At 43.9% G+C, this 15549-nt stretch overlaps 1 protein-coding gene across 3 annotated transcripts in view; it reads right to left on the bottom strand.

The window, feature by feature from the left end:
• The window catches only part of STOML1 (stomatin like 1), a 49668-nt gene that overhangs the window by 9444 nt on the left and 24675 nt on the right, over window positions 1-15549 (bottom strand). For all 3 annotated transcript variants that reach the window (XM_040343009.1, XM_040343008.1, XM_040343007.1), the window contains 2 exons: window positions 10171-10374; window positions 4217-4430 (listed from right to left, as the gene is read on the bottom strand). In XM_040343009.1, the coding sequence (XP_040198943.1) occupies window positions 4217-4430; window positions 10171-10374 (418 nt within the window). The remainder of the gene's footprint in view (window positions 1-4216; window positions 4431-10170; window positions 10375-15549) is intronic.

The following is a 15549-nucleotide window of genomic DNA, read 5'->3' as shown; positions in this document are numbered from 1 at the left end:
AAATACGCGGGGTCACAGTTAATATACATAAAACACGCCCACATCATCCACATTTGAATTATGCGGGCTTACACACAGATACGTTACGCCGCCGTAACTAAGGGCGCAAGTTCTTTCTGAATACAGAACTTGCGCCCTAAATCACGGCGGCGTAATGTATCTGAGATACGTTACGCCGGGCATAAAGATAGACGATTCTATCTGAATCTACCCCAGTGACTTTTGCTAGCAGCTATAGCCGCTGCCATTAATCCCAGGCTAGAAATCCGGCATGCTGGTTGCGAACAATAGGAAAAGGGTAAGGTTCTGTTTTCCTGATATACAAGGGTGATTGAGAGTGGTCATCCTAGGACAGGAAGAGTGTTAAAGTGATACTAAAGTCTCTTTTTTTTTTTTTCAAAATAACAAACGTGTTATACTTACCTGCTCTGTGCAGTTGGTTTTGCACAGAGTAGCCCAATCCTCCTCTTCTCGGGTCCCTCTTCGGCACTTCTGGCTCCTCCCTCCTGTTGAGTGCCCCTATAGCCAGCAGCTTGCTATGGGTGCACCCGAGCCGAGGCGCAGTTCCGCATGCCCCCTCTCTCTCCTTATTGCTCACTGATTTTGATTGACAGCAGGGCTTCGCTCCTGTCTTAGCCAATGAGGAGGGAGAGTCCCGGACAGCCAAGTCTCTAGTGCACCATCGCTGGATCGGACGGAGCTCAGGTAAGTATTAGGGGGGCTGATGCACACAGAAGCATTTTTATCTTAATGCACAGAATGCATCCAGATAAAAAAACCTTCTACATTTACGACCACTTTAAGGTTGGTACATACGAATATCAGCTGGTTCAACAGAAACCGGCCAACATTTGGCTAGTGTGTACAGCACACTGGCCAAAAAAACAAAAATAAGCAGCCATCATAGCGGCAATACATTACATTTTTGTTTTTAGGTCTAGCAGCTTTATAGGAAGTAGGTGGGCCTACTGCCTATAGAAATGGTGCTAGATAGGAATCACCCCACCAAATTCACTACTAGCTTTCTCCATCTCAAGTCTCAGTACTAGATATAAATATTTCATATATTATGAGGACTCACAGGACATGGCATTGCTGAGCCGTTTTCTCACATTAAAGTATAACTAAAAGTTTGGGACAGAGTGGGGATGGATTAGAACACAGATTAGGTTTTTATTGCTGTCTGTGTCCCTGTTAGGGAGATTCATCCTCTCTATTTGTCCTGTTTACTGTCATCACTAACAGTACAAGAAAAGCCATAATTTTGGGTTGTCCCCAGAAAAGTAATAGAAGTGATATTTTCTAATGGGGACACTAGTTCTGGTGACCTAGGAGTCCCCAAGGTATTCCCCTAATTTGCAGGTATTAACTCTCACACCTGTTTTGGCTATTGGACAGGAAGTGAAGGGAAATCTCCCCAATGAGACACAGATGGGGGGAAACACCCGACAGGGATTATGACCCTCCCTTATTATATCCAAAAAAGAAAAAAAAATGCCTATAGTTCTAATTTAAAGGTGTAAAAGTTCTGTTCATCAAGACTCGCGTGTTGATTTTGTGTAAATACAGTTCAGTTTATATCCCGTTTCAATGGTTTTTATTTGAAGTTTCAAATTTTTATAATGGAAAAGAATACAAAACATATATACAATTTTGTGGCAGTAAATTACCACTCTTCTCATTAAGGCAGGGGTACCTAACCAGTGGCCCGGGGGCCACATGTGGCCCGCAGAGCCCTCTGATGTGGCCCGCGACCTCCTGCTCTGGGATTGAATACAATAGAATAGAATACTGTTATTAAAGGTAAGTTTGTTACTAAAATTACAGTGTATATATGGGCATATCTGTTCTGCAGTGGTTACTGGGCTGCTTTTAAACTGATCCGCAGGTGCAGAGCAGTGAGGGCCACTTAAGCAACTTGGTAACCGGTCGCGGGCCACAATGAGCAGAGCGCGTGGATGGCAGCCCACTCTACTCTATAGAGCCCACTCCACTTTTTTACAGAAAAACTCTACTATTTTTAAGTGGAACGGATTGGAGGTAGGCGAGGTAGTCCATTTACATCTGCCACTCCTTAGAGGTGAATGGAGGGTCCGACTGACTGTGTGAAAGGGGCCTAAGGCTACTTTCACACTGATGCATGGTTGTTTACCTGCACCGCAGGTGCAGCACAGTTCACATCTGGCTTTTCTTGCAGGTTAGCTGCAGTCAGCCATGGACTTCTATTACCTGCAAGTTCAATGTGCTTCCTGAAAGTGCACCACACCTACAAGATATAATACAAGTCTATGGAAAAGTAGAGTGGGCTGCCATCCACGCGCTCTTCTCATTGTGGCCCAAGACCGGTTCTCAAACCGCTTAAGTGGCCCTCACTCTTCAAAAGGTTGGGCACCCCTGCATTAAGGCAACCATACTCCTCCTATGATACAGTACTGACATAATGCCTTCAGGGATGCAATGTATATTAATAAAACAACTACAAACAAGTTACTAGGTCTGAATTTAAGCTAGATAAGCATTTTTAGGCTACAGCCTGACACTCTTCATAGCTCCATCATCCTAATCGGGTACAATCAAGAGGACAATTGCACCCAACAAGAGGTAGTTTAAGAAGAAAAGAAAAGAATAGAATAAGGAAAGAAGTTGAAATTTAGAAAGTGACCCTCACACCCCAACCTCCATCCCCCACCGGCCCGACTCCCCTGTTAGATATTGGATCCAGGGACTCCATATCTTTTCAAACTGCAACATTTTATCATTTAAAGTTGCTACAGTTCAGTTTTTATTTTGGAGAAAAATAAAGTATACAAGCTTTAGGGCCCTTTCACACAGGCTTTCCGATCAGGTCCGTCTGTCAGTTATTCAGGGGACCTGATTGGACGCTCCATTCACTCCTATAGTGCAGCGGATGTCAGCGGTGACATGTTCACTGACGCTCGCTGCTATGCGATCCGGTCTACCAAATCCACATGGATGGTGGTCCTATTTTACATCCGAATCAGATGAAAACGGACAGACTGTCTGTTTTCATCTGATCTCCCCAAAGAGGAGAGCTGCACTCTGACAGTTTTGTCTCAGCACAGTAAGCGGGGACAGACCTGTCATTCGCCTGCTCAGCAGATCGATACCCCGATGACCAAGCAGAGTCCGTCAAACTGACAAGCCCGTGTGAAAGGGACCTGAAGAACAACAAGGTTGTTGGTGCCACAACATCCAAAAATATAGTGACATACCTCAGTACAAGGAAGTGACAGCAGGGCTAATCAGCAAAGGAACAGGAGGCTGATAAGGCAGAAATACAATAATAAAGATAACCTGTATACCTAATATGTAATAGTGCGTGACAGCAGAGAAAAATGCAAGAAGAAAGGGAAAGAAAGGGCGAAGGGTTCCTGTGTATTAACATGTATTACACGTATGTATGTACACATGTAAAAGTTCTTCTAGCTTTTTTGTATTGTACATAAAGTACATAAAATACTGTTCAGCAACACAGTTTTTTTTACTTATCTATATACAGTAAAAATATAAAAAATAAAAAAAAACATGGGCTGCATTTAGATCAGTAAAAAATAAAGCATGAATGCCTAAAAACATGACGTTTTATTTTTTTTGCATCTGTGTACAAAAGAGCTAAAAGATATGAATAATGTGGACTTTTTCGTTTAAGGTGTTCTTGCTTATGAATCATATATATTATTTAAAGTACAACATCCCTAAGACCCCTTTTATACTGGGGCGGGCGTTAGCGGTAAAGCGCCGCTAAAACTAGCAGCGCTTTAGTGCTTTGGCACTGCTAGCAGAGCATATTTAACCCCAGAAAAGGTTAAAAGCGCCCGCTTAGTGCTGCTTTCAAATCGCTTTTAAAGTGCTGCCCATTAATTTCAATGGGCAGGGGCGGTGGAGGAGTGGTATATGCACTGCTCCCGCACCACCCCAAATATGCTGCTTGCAGGACTTTTTTCCCTGTCCTGCAAGTGCACCGCCCCAGTGTGAAAGTCTGAGTGCTTTCACACTGGGGCGGTGCACTTGCAGGACAGGGAAAAAAGTCCTGCAAGCAGCATATTTGGGGTGGTGCGGGAGCTGTGCATATACTACTCCTCCACCGCCAATGCAGAAGAGGCAGTTTACAGGCGCTATTTTTAGTGCAAAAACGCCTGTAAAGCGCCTCCGTGTAAAAGGGGTTCTAAATCTCTGCATTACTGAAGCTCCTCACCTGGAGATGGTGATGAGTCTGTTGCTGCTACGGTTTGCTGGGCCAGTGATACAAGCTGGGCCACCATTTGCTCCAATCCACCAGTGGGACCCAATGCTGGTGAGAGGACGGGGACATTCACATTCTCTTCATGGGGTCGTAGTACAGCTTCCAGCTGCACCTCTGTGTGATCAATACATACCCCATATACCTTCACCTGTTCATTAATATCTTCCTGTAATACATGAGAAGGAAATATCAAAATGATCTGTAAAGCCATTAGAGAAACATATACTGCTGAAGAAAACAAACTGTTTATGCACAACCAGTCTAGGTTCCCCAAGAATGTCAACAGCCTCCGTTAACACTTTGTCTGCAAAAAAATAATTCTGGAAAGTTTATAATGTGTCTGATGAAGTTGTTTCCTTAGATACTTTATAAGGAGGAACTTCCACCTCCCAAAGATTGTTAACCAGGTTTTCTCTTTACCTTTGGTGCCCTTTTTATGCTGCATGAATATACTGTACTTACAAGCCCACTGGATCCAGCGTTGTCCTCTTCTCTCACATTGTTCTCCCAATGCCTCTTTCACACGGGTGTTAAAGCCCAGTCCCAGCTTGAGCCACCAGGTAGCCCATTTAAATATATCAGGATGCAACATGAGTAAAGAAATGCATTCTTTTTATGACCGACTGAATGCAAAACGTACAAAAAAAAAAAAAATGTATTGTAACTGCTATGCCAACATCACTCAGAAACAGCAGCTAATTGACTCCTTCAAGTGATGTTAAACTTTTTTTGTTTCTAATTCATTAAGATAAGGTTCAAACTCTCCTTTTATATGTAGTCCTTATCCATTTATCATGTCCTGGGGGCTACTAAAGCTGCTGCCCTTTTTGTTTGTGGGTGTCTCCCTTAGCTGACCGGTGTCAAGGAGAGACCCCTGCTTGCGTGCGCCTGTCCTGGACCTGTGCCTAGCTGTGTGCATCCACAGACACACAGTGCCCAGTCCCCTCCACCTTCCAGCAGTTTCCCTGATGGCAGCAGGAGCCTAGCATTCTACTCCCTTAGAGTCTAAAACCGCGTACACACGACCATTTTTAATGTCCTAGAAAAAACAATGTTTTTTTCGACGTGATTCTTGTCAAGCCTGCCTTGCATACACACAATTGCGAAAAAAAAAAAAAGCTTGAGCAAAGCGCGGTGACGTACAACACATATGACGGCACTATAAAAGGGGAAGTTCCATTCGGATGACGCCACCCTTTGGGCTGCTTTTGTGTTAGTAAAAGTTTGGTCAGAGATGATTTGCGCTTTTCAGTCTTCGTGCTTTTCAGTCTGTTACAGCGTGACGAATGTGATATCTCCATTACAAACGCTAGTTTTACCAGAACGAGTGCTCCCGTCTCATAACTTCACGTTGTTAAAGCCTACACATGACCGTTTTTCACAAAGTGAAAAACAACGCAAAAATTTAGAGCATGTTCTAAATTTTTAATGCCCATTTTTCACGTCGAGAAAAATGCTCCCTGAGCCTACACATGATCGTTTTTAATGACCATTTAAAAAAATTGCATTTTTCACGTCATTAAAAACGGTCGTGTGTACGCGGCATGATGTGGAGCAAAGGGGCTCGGGAAATACTGTTGGATGATCCCGAAGCCAGCAGCAATGGTGAGGATAGCAGTAATCGGGGACGGGTCGGGGGATCACAGTTACTGGGCTGTTTTTTATCTCAATGCTGTGATAAGGTACAGAACATTAAGCCTTACAGACTTTTATTATCGTCACTCTTGATGGCATTTCACAATTCCAGCCTCTCAAAAGATTATTCCATCATTGACATCTTGACTATAAGACAGAATTTTTTTTTTTTTTTGTTTCTTTTTTTTAAAAAGCAAACATATGGTATTAGGATACTACGGGATACAGGAACATGCTGGAAAACAAGCCACAGGTTGACCTAGAGAGACAAAAAGGGCCATACTGTAGTTATCTGGGGTGGAGTAACCCACCAGGAAAAACATTTCATAGAAAGTGACAGCTCCTCTTTTATGAACCGGCCTATATCAAGACCCATGACTTTTAGCATGTATTACAGCCATTATAAATTGTGCGTATTTCCTGACCAGAAAAAAAAAAAGCTACCAAGAACATAATTCTGAAGTTTATATAACAAGTAGAGGCAAAATGCCCAGGCTGGAAAATGTATGTAATTTCTGTGGAAGACACTATGGGCCAGATTCACATAGAATTACGTTGCTCCACGGCAGCGTAACGTATGTGATTTACGTTACACCGCCGCAGATTTACAGGGTAAGTGCCTGATTCTCAGAACTCTTACATGTAAACTTGCGGCGGTGTAACGTAAATGCGCTCGACGCAAGCCCGCCCAATTCAAATGGGGCGGGCACCATTTAAATTAGGCGCGTTCCCGCGCCGAGCGTACTGCGCATGCTCCGTCAGGTAAATTAACCGACGTGCATTGCGCTAAATGACATCGCACGGACGTCATTTGTTTAGACGTTAACGTAAATGGCGTCCAGCGCCATTCACGGACGACTTACGCAAACGACGTTGTTTTTTAAATTTCATACTTAACATGGCTTAGAACAACTAGGGCTCAGCCCTAATTTTACGCCGCGTAACTCGACGGAAACAACGTAAAGTTAGATCGACGGGCAGCGCGGACGTTCGTGGATCGCCGTAACTGGTCATTTGCATATTCTACGCCGACCGCAATGGCCTCGCCACCTAGCGGCCGGCCTAGAATTGAATCCTTAAGATCCGACAGTGTAATTCAATTACACCTGTCGGATCTTAGGGCTAGCTATGCGTAACTGATTCTATGAATCAGCCGCATAGTTAGGACGGGCGGATCACAGAGATACGACGGCGTATCAGGAGATACGCCGTCGTATCAGGAGATACGCCGTCGTATCTCTTTTGTGAATCTGGCCCAAAGGGTCCTCAGAGGGTTCTGGAACTAGAACTTGAAAGCAGGGGACTGCAGACACAAACCTAAAGTGGTTCTTCAGTCCTTTTAAAAAAACATTTTTATGTCAGCAGATACACATACCGTAGCTGCTGACTTTTAATAAAGATAGAACTTACCTGTCCAGGGATCCAGCGCCATCCTCACCCGGGCCAGTTCTTTGCCAGTCTTTAGGTCCCCGGCATGGACATGCCAACTGTGGGAGGCTGGCTGTGACTCCCTGTGGCTTCATAGTTGGCTCCCCACTGCACATGCGCGAGCCACACTGTATGAATGGTCTTGCAGCCTCCTGGGATCTGTGTCGTTTCCCAGGAGGTTGTTGCAGGCAGAGAGGGGAGAACACTTCTGGTGGAATGGCTCAAGCATGAGATCGGCAACCCGTCAATCGCGCTGGAACTTGGACAGGAGCAGGGGTGGAATTTACTGCAATTAATCCCCCTGTATTTTTTTCCCGCAACAGCAGAAAGCCTGTTTTCCTCCTCTCCCTCCCGCCGGCATTCAGCTGCCAAAGTGGGGAAATACAGGGGATCAGCTCTAGTAAATGCCACCCCTGCCGCCCACTCCTGTCTAGGCACCCATTTCTACTGCTGCCCAGGCCCCATGTGTGCTCCTCTGGTCCCTCCCTCATATGCCAAAAAAGAATTGCATTAATCTACTTAGCGTGTCATTGGGAGGCCTTTAACCATCCATAACTGTTTAAACAAACACATGATCTTGGTATACAAATGCAGTCTGTATAGATTCCCCCAGACGCCTCCTAAGGCGATTGTATTTTTGACGCATTTATAAATAAATGGACACAGTTATTAAAAAAGGTAAAGAACACAAAAATATGATGTAAAAGCGCTGGTTGGAATAATGCAATGACTTGGGCAATAGTTAGACTGACGCATTTCGTCAAATATGACATTCCCATAGGGGTCATCCTGTCTCTTGTTGTTTGATCAACGTCTCAAGCACTTGTGTTGACTTGATATGTATGTACTGTATATGGGTTGTGAGACATTCACTCTTGTCTTCATTTTAGCTTTTGTTTCATTATGATCTATTTATATACATATGATCATGTTTACTCTACAGTGAAACCTCGGATTGCGAGTAACACGGTAAACGAGGGTTTCGCAATATGAGCATTTTTTTTTTCAAATCCTGACTCGGTTTGCGAGTGTTGTCTTGAAACACGAGTAGGATTCAAGCCAGAGCGGTGTGCAGTACCGCATTTGGCCAGAGGTGCGGGGGTGCCAGAGCCGATCATAGCTATTCGGAGTCGTTCAGAAATACGCTGCTCCCTAGCCTTTCCGAGGGGTTCCAAGTTCAGCCGAGCTGTCCCACGTATTTCCGAGACTCTCTGTCCCCCCCCACCTCTGGCCACATGCGGTATTGCATGCCATAGAAGTCAATTCGGAACAAATTATTTTCGTTCCTATAGACCAGGGGTCTCTAAACTTTCTAAACAAAGGGCCAGTTTACTATCCTTTAGTGTTTAGGGGGGCCGAACTGCGGCTAGTGGGAGTAGAAAATGCCCCAGCGTCAGTGGAAGTAATAGTGCCCCATTGTTGGCATCATTGGAAGGAATCGTGCCCCATTGTTGGCATTAAGTATGAGCTCAGGCGTGTCTGCATAGCACACGTGCAGAAATCACAGCCAGAAAGACAATGTCCGATGCTCGGCTGCAGAGATCGGGAAATGTCTCCCTGGCTGTGATTAGCGCAGCGCCGTGCAAACTTCCTGGCGGGCTCTGCACGTGTGCTATGCGAACACGCTGGGAGCTCATCCTTAGTTGGCATCAGTGGAAGGAATCGTGCCCCATTGTTGATATCAGTGGACAGAGTAGCACCCCATCATTGGTATCTGTGGGAGGAATAGTGCTCCACCACTGGTGTTAATGGGAGGAATGATGCCCCACCAGTAGTGTCAGTTGTGGATGGAATAGTGCTCCAAGGGCTGGATAGAGGCAAGCAACGGGCCACATCTGGCCCCAGGGCCGCAGTTTGGAGACCACTGCTATAGACTTATAGACTTCTATGGGGAAACTCGCTTTCATATGCAAGTGCTTTGGATTACGAGCATTCTCCTGGAATGGATTATGCTCGTAATCCAAGGTTCCACTGTATGCTCACGTTATGATCCTTGTATTTTGCACAATAATTGTCATTTGTGCTGTTAGCAGCTTTTGCACGACCAGTAGCGTGGTAATTTTTCTTTATCTAATGATCTCTCTGACAGTGTGATGGCAGTTCATGGCAGCAGGGAAGGCAAGTACCGACTACTTCTAGGCACTACCTTAAAGTGTTAGTAAAGGAAAAAAAGTTGTTGCTTTAAAATAACAAACATGTTATACTTACCTCCACTGTGCAGTTCGTTTTGCACAGAGTGGCCCCGATCCACGTCTTCTGGGGTCCCTCGGTGGCTGTCTCTGGTCCTCCCCGCAAGTACTGACCACAGTCATGCGAGAGAGCTCGCATGGTGGTGAGTAATTGCGGGCGCGCTCCCGTGATACAGCGAGCGGCCATAGCCGCTCACTGTATCACTCGGCCCCGCCCCTCGGCGCGCCGCGTCACTGGATGTGACTGACAGCAGCACCAGCCAATGGCTGCGCTGCTCTCAATCCATCCGCTCTAGCCAATCAGCGGCCAGCGCGAGGGACTTTTGACAGGCCAGGTAAGTAAAACGGGGGCTCGGGGGGGGGGGGGGCGGTATACACTGAAATTTTTTTCCTTTAATGCATAGATTGCATTAAGGTGAAAAAACATTTTCCTTTACAACTCCTTTAAAGTGAACCCTTTTTTATTCCATGCCTAATCCTCCTGTTATTGCTTGCATGGATACTACACTTGTAGTAGAATGCATACATAAAAATTAAACAGCATGGCAATACAGAACATAAATACAGCATCACAACCCCCTAACAAAATATTTCCAAGGACAGGAAGGATTTGTGTCAGCCTGACAGAATTAAATAGATTTTATGGCTGCTCACCTTCAGATGTTCTGCAATCTGGACCCGACCTCCATAGATTTCCTTTAGATACTTGCGCCCCAGGCTCTGTGCCAGGAGGTTCTCTGCTGTGTGCTGGATTACAAAGTTTAGATCTTGGACAGACATTAATGATAGAATAGGGTCGCACACCCTGAAATGGACATCTGCTTTCAGTGACACCAGCACATCATCTCGAGATTTCACCTAGAAATAAACATTAATGTGTAAAAGCAGTAACAACAAATTAACAAAAAAGCATTGCAGTGCGGGTACACCAGCTGGATTTCTTCCTATAGACATAATAAACATGGAGTCCGAAGTGTCTTTAATGCAGACACACAGCAAGATGGAATTTAAGCGATTGCCACGTCCATTCTGTTTTTTGTGTATATTATCAGGTAAGATAACATTCAGAACCTATACACCGCCGTTTATAATCAAAATAAGTACTTTAAAAGGATCTTTTGGGGCTGTTGGCTACCTGGCTAGTGAGATTTACTAAACTCTTACAATCTAAAACCACTGAAGCTGGCCAGATGGCTGAATTTAAAAAACCGAGCCAATTTCCCACCCACATTTAAAGAGGTTGTAAAGGTACAACTTTTTTCCCCCTAAATAGCTTCCTTTACCTTAGTGCAGTCCTCCGTCCCTTACCTCATCCTTCCATTTTGCTTTTAAATGTCCTTATTTCTTCTTAGAAATCCTCACTTCCTGTTCTTCTGTCTGTAACTTCACACAGTAATGCAAGGCTTTCTCCCTGGTGTGGAGTGTCGTGCTCGCCCCCTCCCTTGGACTACAGGAGAGTCAGGACATCCACTAACACACAGCTCCTTTCTCTATCTGCAATGTAGAGAGAGTCCTGATTCTCCTGTAGTCCAAGGGAGGGGGCGAGCATGACACTCCACACCACTTGGGATCCGTCCACAGCGCGGCTCTCAAGTGCCGAGTGGACGTCTTTGGACGTCCTATTGTTGTCATTCCCCGTGCGCACCGCTGGGGGCGCGCAGCGGGGAAACAACGTGCCCGGCGCATCGCTCGGGAGCCGATGCGTGTGCCTGGCGGCCGCGGTGGCAGCAGGGACGTGGAGCTCTGTGTGTAAACACAGAGCTCCTTGTCCTGTCAGGGAGAGAGGAGACCGATCTGTGTCCCTTGTACATAGGGACACAGCATCGGTCACCTCCCCCAGTCAGTCCCCTCCCCCCTACACAGTAAGAACACACCCAGGGAATACATTTAACCCCTTCCTCACCCCCTAGTGTTAACCCCTTCACTGCCAGTCACATTTATACAGTAATTAGTGCATTTGTATAGCACTGATCGCTGTATAAATGTGAATGGTCCCAAAATTGTGTCAAAAGTGTCCGATAAGTCCGCCGCAATATCGCAGGCCTGACAAAAAAAAAAAAATCGCAAATCGCCGCCATTACTAGTAAAAAAAAAAAAAAATCATAAATCTATCCCCTATTTTGTAGGCGCTATAACTTTTGCGCAAACGAATCAATATACTGTTATTGCGATTTTTTTTAACAAAAATATGTAGAAGAATACGTATCGGCCTAAACCGAGGGAATTTATTTTATTTTTTTAAAGATATTATATAATATTATAACAAATAATATTATAACAAAAAGTAAAAAATATTGTGTTTTTTTTTTTTTTAAATTCTGTCTTTTTATGTTTATAGCGCAAAAAATAAAAATTGCAGAGGTGATCAAATACCACCAAAAGAAAGCTCTATCTGTGGGGAAAAAAATGATAAAAATATAATTTGGGTACAGTGTTGTATGACCGTGCAATTGTCATTCAAAATGCTTGAATGCTGAATATAAAAACAAGCATTGCTGGGCAATTAAAAAAAGAAATAAAATAAAAAATTGTTCACTGGAACGGGGGGGGGGGGGGGGCGTTTAGATCGCTCGCTCTTCCCCTTTCTCTCCTGGCCTGCCAGGCTGCATGCTCGGATAAGGGATTTTGGATTTGGGTATGGATTTTGGGGGGGGGGGACCCCACGTCATTTAAAAAATAAATTATTAGCATAGAGTTCCCCTCAAAATCCATACCAGACCCTTGGTATGGATTGAGGGGGGAACACCATGCCTTATTTGTGCCGATTTTTTTATTGCCAACAATGCTTGTTTTTACATTCAGCTGTCAGCAGGGAAGCCCGCTGACAGCTGAATACTCATCGGTCATTAAGGATGCGGTGGCCGGCTTCCTGGCCCGCTCCTTAACAACCAGCTATACACAGTGTGTTATGGAGAGGAAAAAAAGCAAAACACATGTAAAAACACATAAAAAACGCAACATTTTAGTTTTAGTTTTTGTGCAGGTCCATTGAAGTCTATTACACTCAAAATGCAAGCTGCTACGAGGAAAAAAAAAGTCCCTGACCCTTTCCAAAAACACACTGGCTAAAAAACACATAGATGTGAAAATGTACCATAGGAAACAATGTTCAATTGACTGCAGTGCGTTTCTGAAAACTGCAAAACGCACTAAAAAAAACGCATAGGTGTGAGCTTAGCGTTAATGACCAAATTCTATTGAACAGACAAGGCTACACACAGATTGAAACTCGTCTGGTTCCTACTTAACTGGCTGAATTCCGATCCATGTATGACCAGCTTTAGAAAGTGTGAACCCTGTTTTTTTTTTTTTTTTTAAGGTGAACTTAGCTTTTAAAATATAAAATTAATTTAAAAAATGCACATAGTTTTGGAGGTAAAAAAAATATGCATTTACACATTTTATTTTCTCAGAAGCCTGCAGAGCATTGCACCTGTGATTAGAGGATCGCAAGTGCAATGTCAGGCTCCTGCAGACTCTTCCTACAGCTCTGCGCCAGTACCTCTGTATGAGCTGTCAGTTTCAGAGCTGCAGGAAGAGTGACTGGACTACAAGGGCGCTCATCAGCGCCCTGCAGGTCCATTGAAAACTTCAATCCGGTTGACGCGGTGGAAGATGGTTTCTTCTCTCACAAGTCCCTGTGAATGAATAACAATGTGTCTGTGTGGGCGGAGTGCTGATTTTTAAATGTGACATTGACTGATGGGGAGAGAATACCCCGCCCGCTGTCAAACATGGAGCTCCGGGGGAAATGAGGGCTGCTGCATAGTAACGGGTTACACCCTTCCCCCTGTTGCTGCATAGTAACATGCAAATTCTCTGCAACAGTCTGTGTATTTGCAACCCCTGCACCTATAATCCTGGACAGCCAAGACTGGCCATATATTATACAATTTTCTTGTACAATTGTCCTTTAGATTTACCAAAATCATATAATATGGGGTCAAAAATAAACACTTTCAGTTTGCATGCAATCAGGAAGGCCCTTGAACTACATAGTTGAAGGTAAATTGAAAGGAAATTGAATGAAACCATTAAATATTGTATAGTAAGCTTAACTAAGACAGATTTGTACAGGACTGCGACTGATTTAACTCAAAACAGATGCATAATTAAAACATGGTCAGAGGAAGTTTTTGTTTCTGCTGCAGTGCTTCTTAAAAGAAGCTAAAGAAAGAATTTATGAATTAAGACGCCCAATTATCTGTCAAGTTTGTCTCAAATTGTCTCACTGCTCTTGTTCAGCATTACCTGGCTATGCAACAGAATTGATGGAACACAAGGGGGCGCCAACTCAGTGTATTATCATAGGATGTTTAATGTGACGAAAAGCTAAATACACACTTATGCCGCGTACACACCATCACTTTATGTGATGAAAAAAAACTACGTTTTTAAAAACGTCACTTTAAATGACCGTGTGTGGGGGAAAACGTTGTTTTATGTCTTGTGAAAAACGACAAAAAAAAATTGAAGCATGCTTCAATCTTATGTGTCGTTTTTCACTTCACAGAAATTGACCGCGTGTAGCAAAAAACGTAGTTTAAAACAACGTTTTTACACCCGCGCATGCCCAGAAGCTAGTTATGAAGCGAGCTTCAATGGAAAAACGTGGTGAACGTAACCTCGCGTTGCTAGAGCATTGTGAAAAAACGATGGTGTGTAGGCAACTTCGTCTTTGAAAATGATGTTTCAAAAACGTTGTTTTATTTCATGATTTAAAACGTCGTTTTTTTTCATCACAAAAAATGACCGTCTGTACGCGGCATTAGAGAAAAGGGTAAAAACTGCATTTAAATCTCCACTCTTAACTAGTGTAATTCTTAGTCTTTTCTACTGAGAAGTTACATATTGATTTAACAGCTTCATACACTACTGTATCTGCTTCCTTCCCTTTAACGGTTTGAAATGTGTTATATTCTGACAGACACCCTGTTTACAGTTTGTTCCCCTAGGGGTAAATAGTTTTTTTTTGTCCAGTATTAATCTGAACCAAAAGTTCCCACTGTTAAGTGTATTACTTTGTTTAGCTATATAGTACTATAAGACTTCTACCAACGCAAATATATTACAGAATATTTTTTTTCCCTCTCTTCTTATTGCGTTAACCTTGATGTATAAGCCAATAAAAATCGTTAAAAAAAAGAAAAAAGGGGAAATCCACCCGAGGAGCCACGAGAGACTGCCCCGGCAGAGCGCATGGTTCTCCGGACTTCCGTGCTCAGTAGTTTTGGCTTCCCATCTAGTGATACCGCTCTATTTACATGCAGTTTTTACACTTTTTTCCTGTAGGTGTGTATTTGTTTTTTTATCCCATTAAACATCTAATGATATTGCAATGAATTGACGCCCCCTTGTGTTTCTTCTTCCTGTCTCAGGAGGTGCCTAGTGGAGTGGTTTACCCATCCTACCTGTGCCATCAGTATATTTCTCTTGTGCAACAGAATTGATAAATGCCCCCTAAAAGTTTACAACATCTTGATATCTCTAAAGTGTTTTTGATTTGCTTTCTTGGGACTGTTTGCGGTATGTCCAGAAGCGTTGGAGCTTTGGGGAGTCAATTCTCCAGTGGATTTCGGTACTTCACTCCTCCCCCTCAGCTAAGGTTACCTATGCTGATCAACTCTATGCCTCCTTTACGATCTACCGAGGGACTAGGCAGGGATGCCCTCTTTCGCCGTCCCTCTTCATTCTGTCGCTTGAGCCCTTGGCCATTGCCCTAAGAAATTACCCCAATATCTCTGGTATTCACGATAAAATCAGCCACTTTGCCGATGATGCCTTCTTGACTCTGACCAATCCCCTGATCACTCTCCCTAATCTCCAATCTCTTTTCTCCTGTTTCTCAGCATTCTCGGTCTTCGAGTCAACCCCCACAAGACTACTGCATTGAACATATCCTTACCACCCCCCCTACAGTGGTGCAGCTGCAAGCCTTTTCCCCATAACGCAGGAACACCTCCTCCCACGATTACCTTGGCATCAAGCTGTCTCCCACTACTCATCTCTTTTTGCCACCAATTACTATCCGCG

The sequence above is a fragment of the Rana temporaria genome, chromosome 3 (assembly GCF_905171775.1).
Source record: "Rana temporaria chromosome 3, aRanTem1.1, whole genome shotgun sequence".
Lineage (NCBI taxonomy): Eukaryota > Metazoa > Chordata > Amphibia > Anura > Ranidae > Rana > Rana temporaria.
This window is presented reverse-complemented; position numbering and strand designations above follow the sequence as displayed.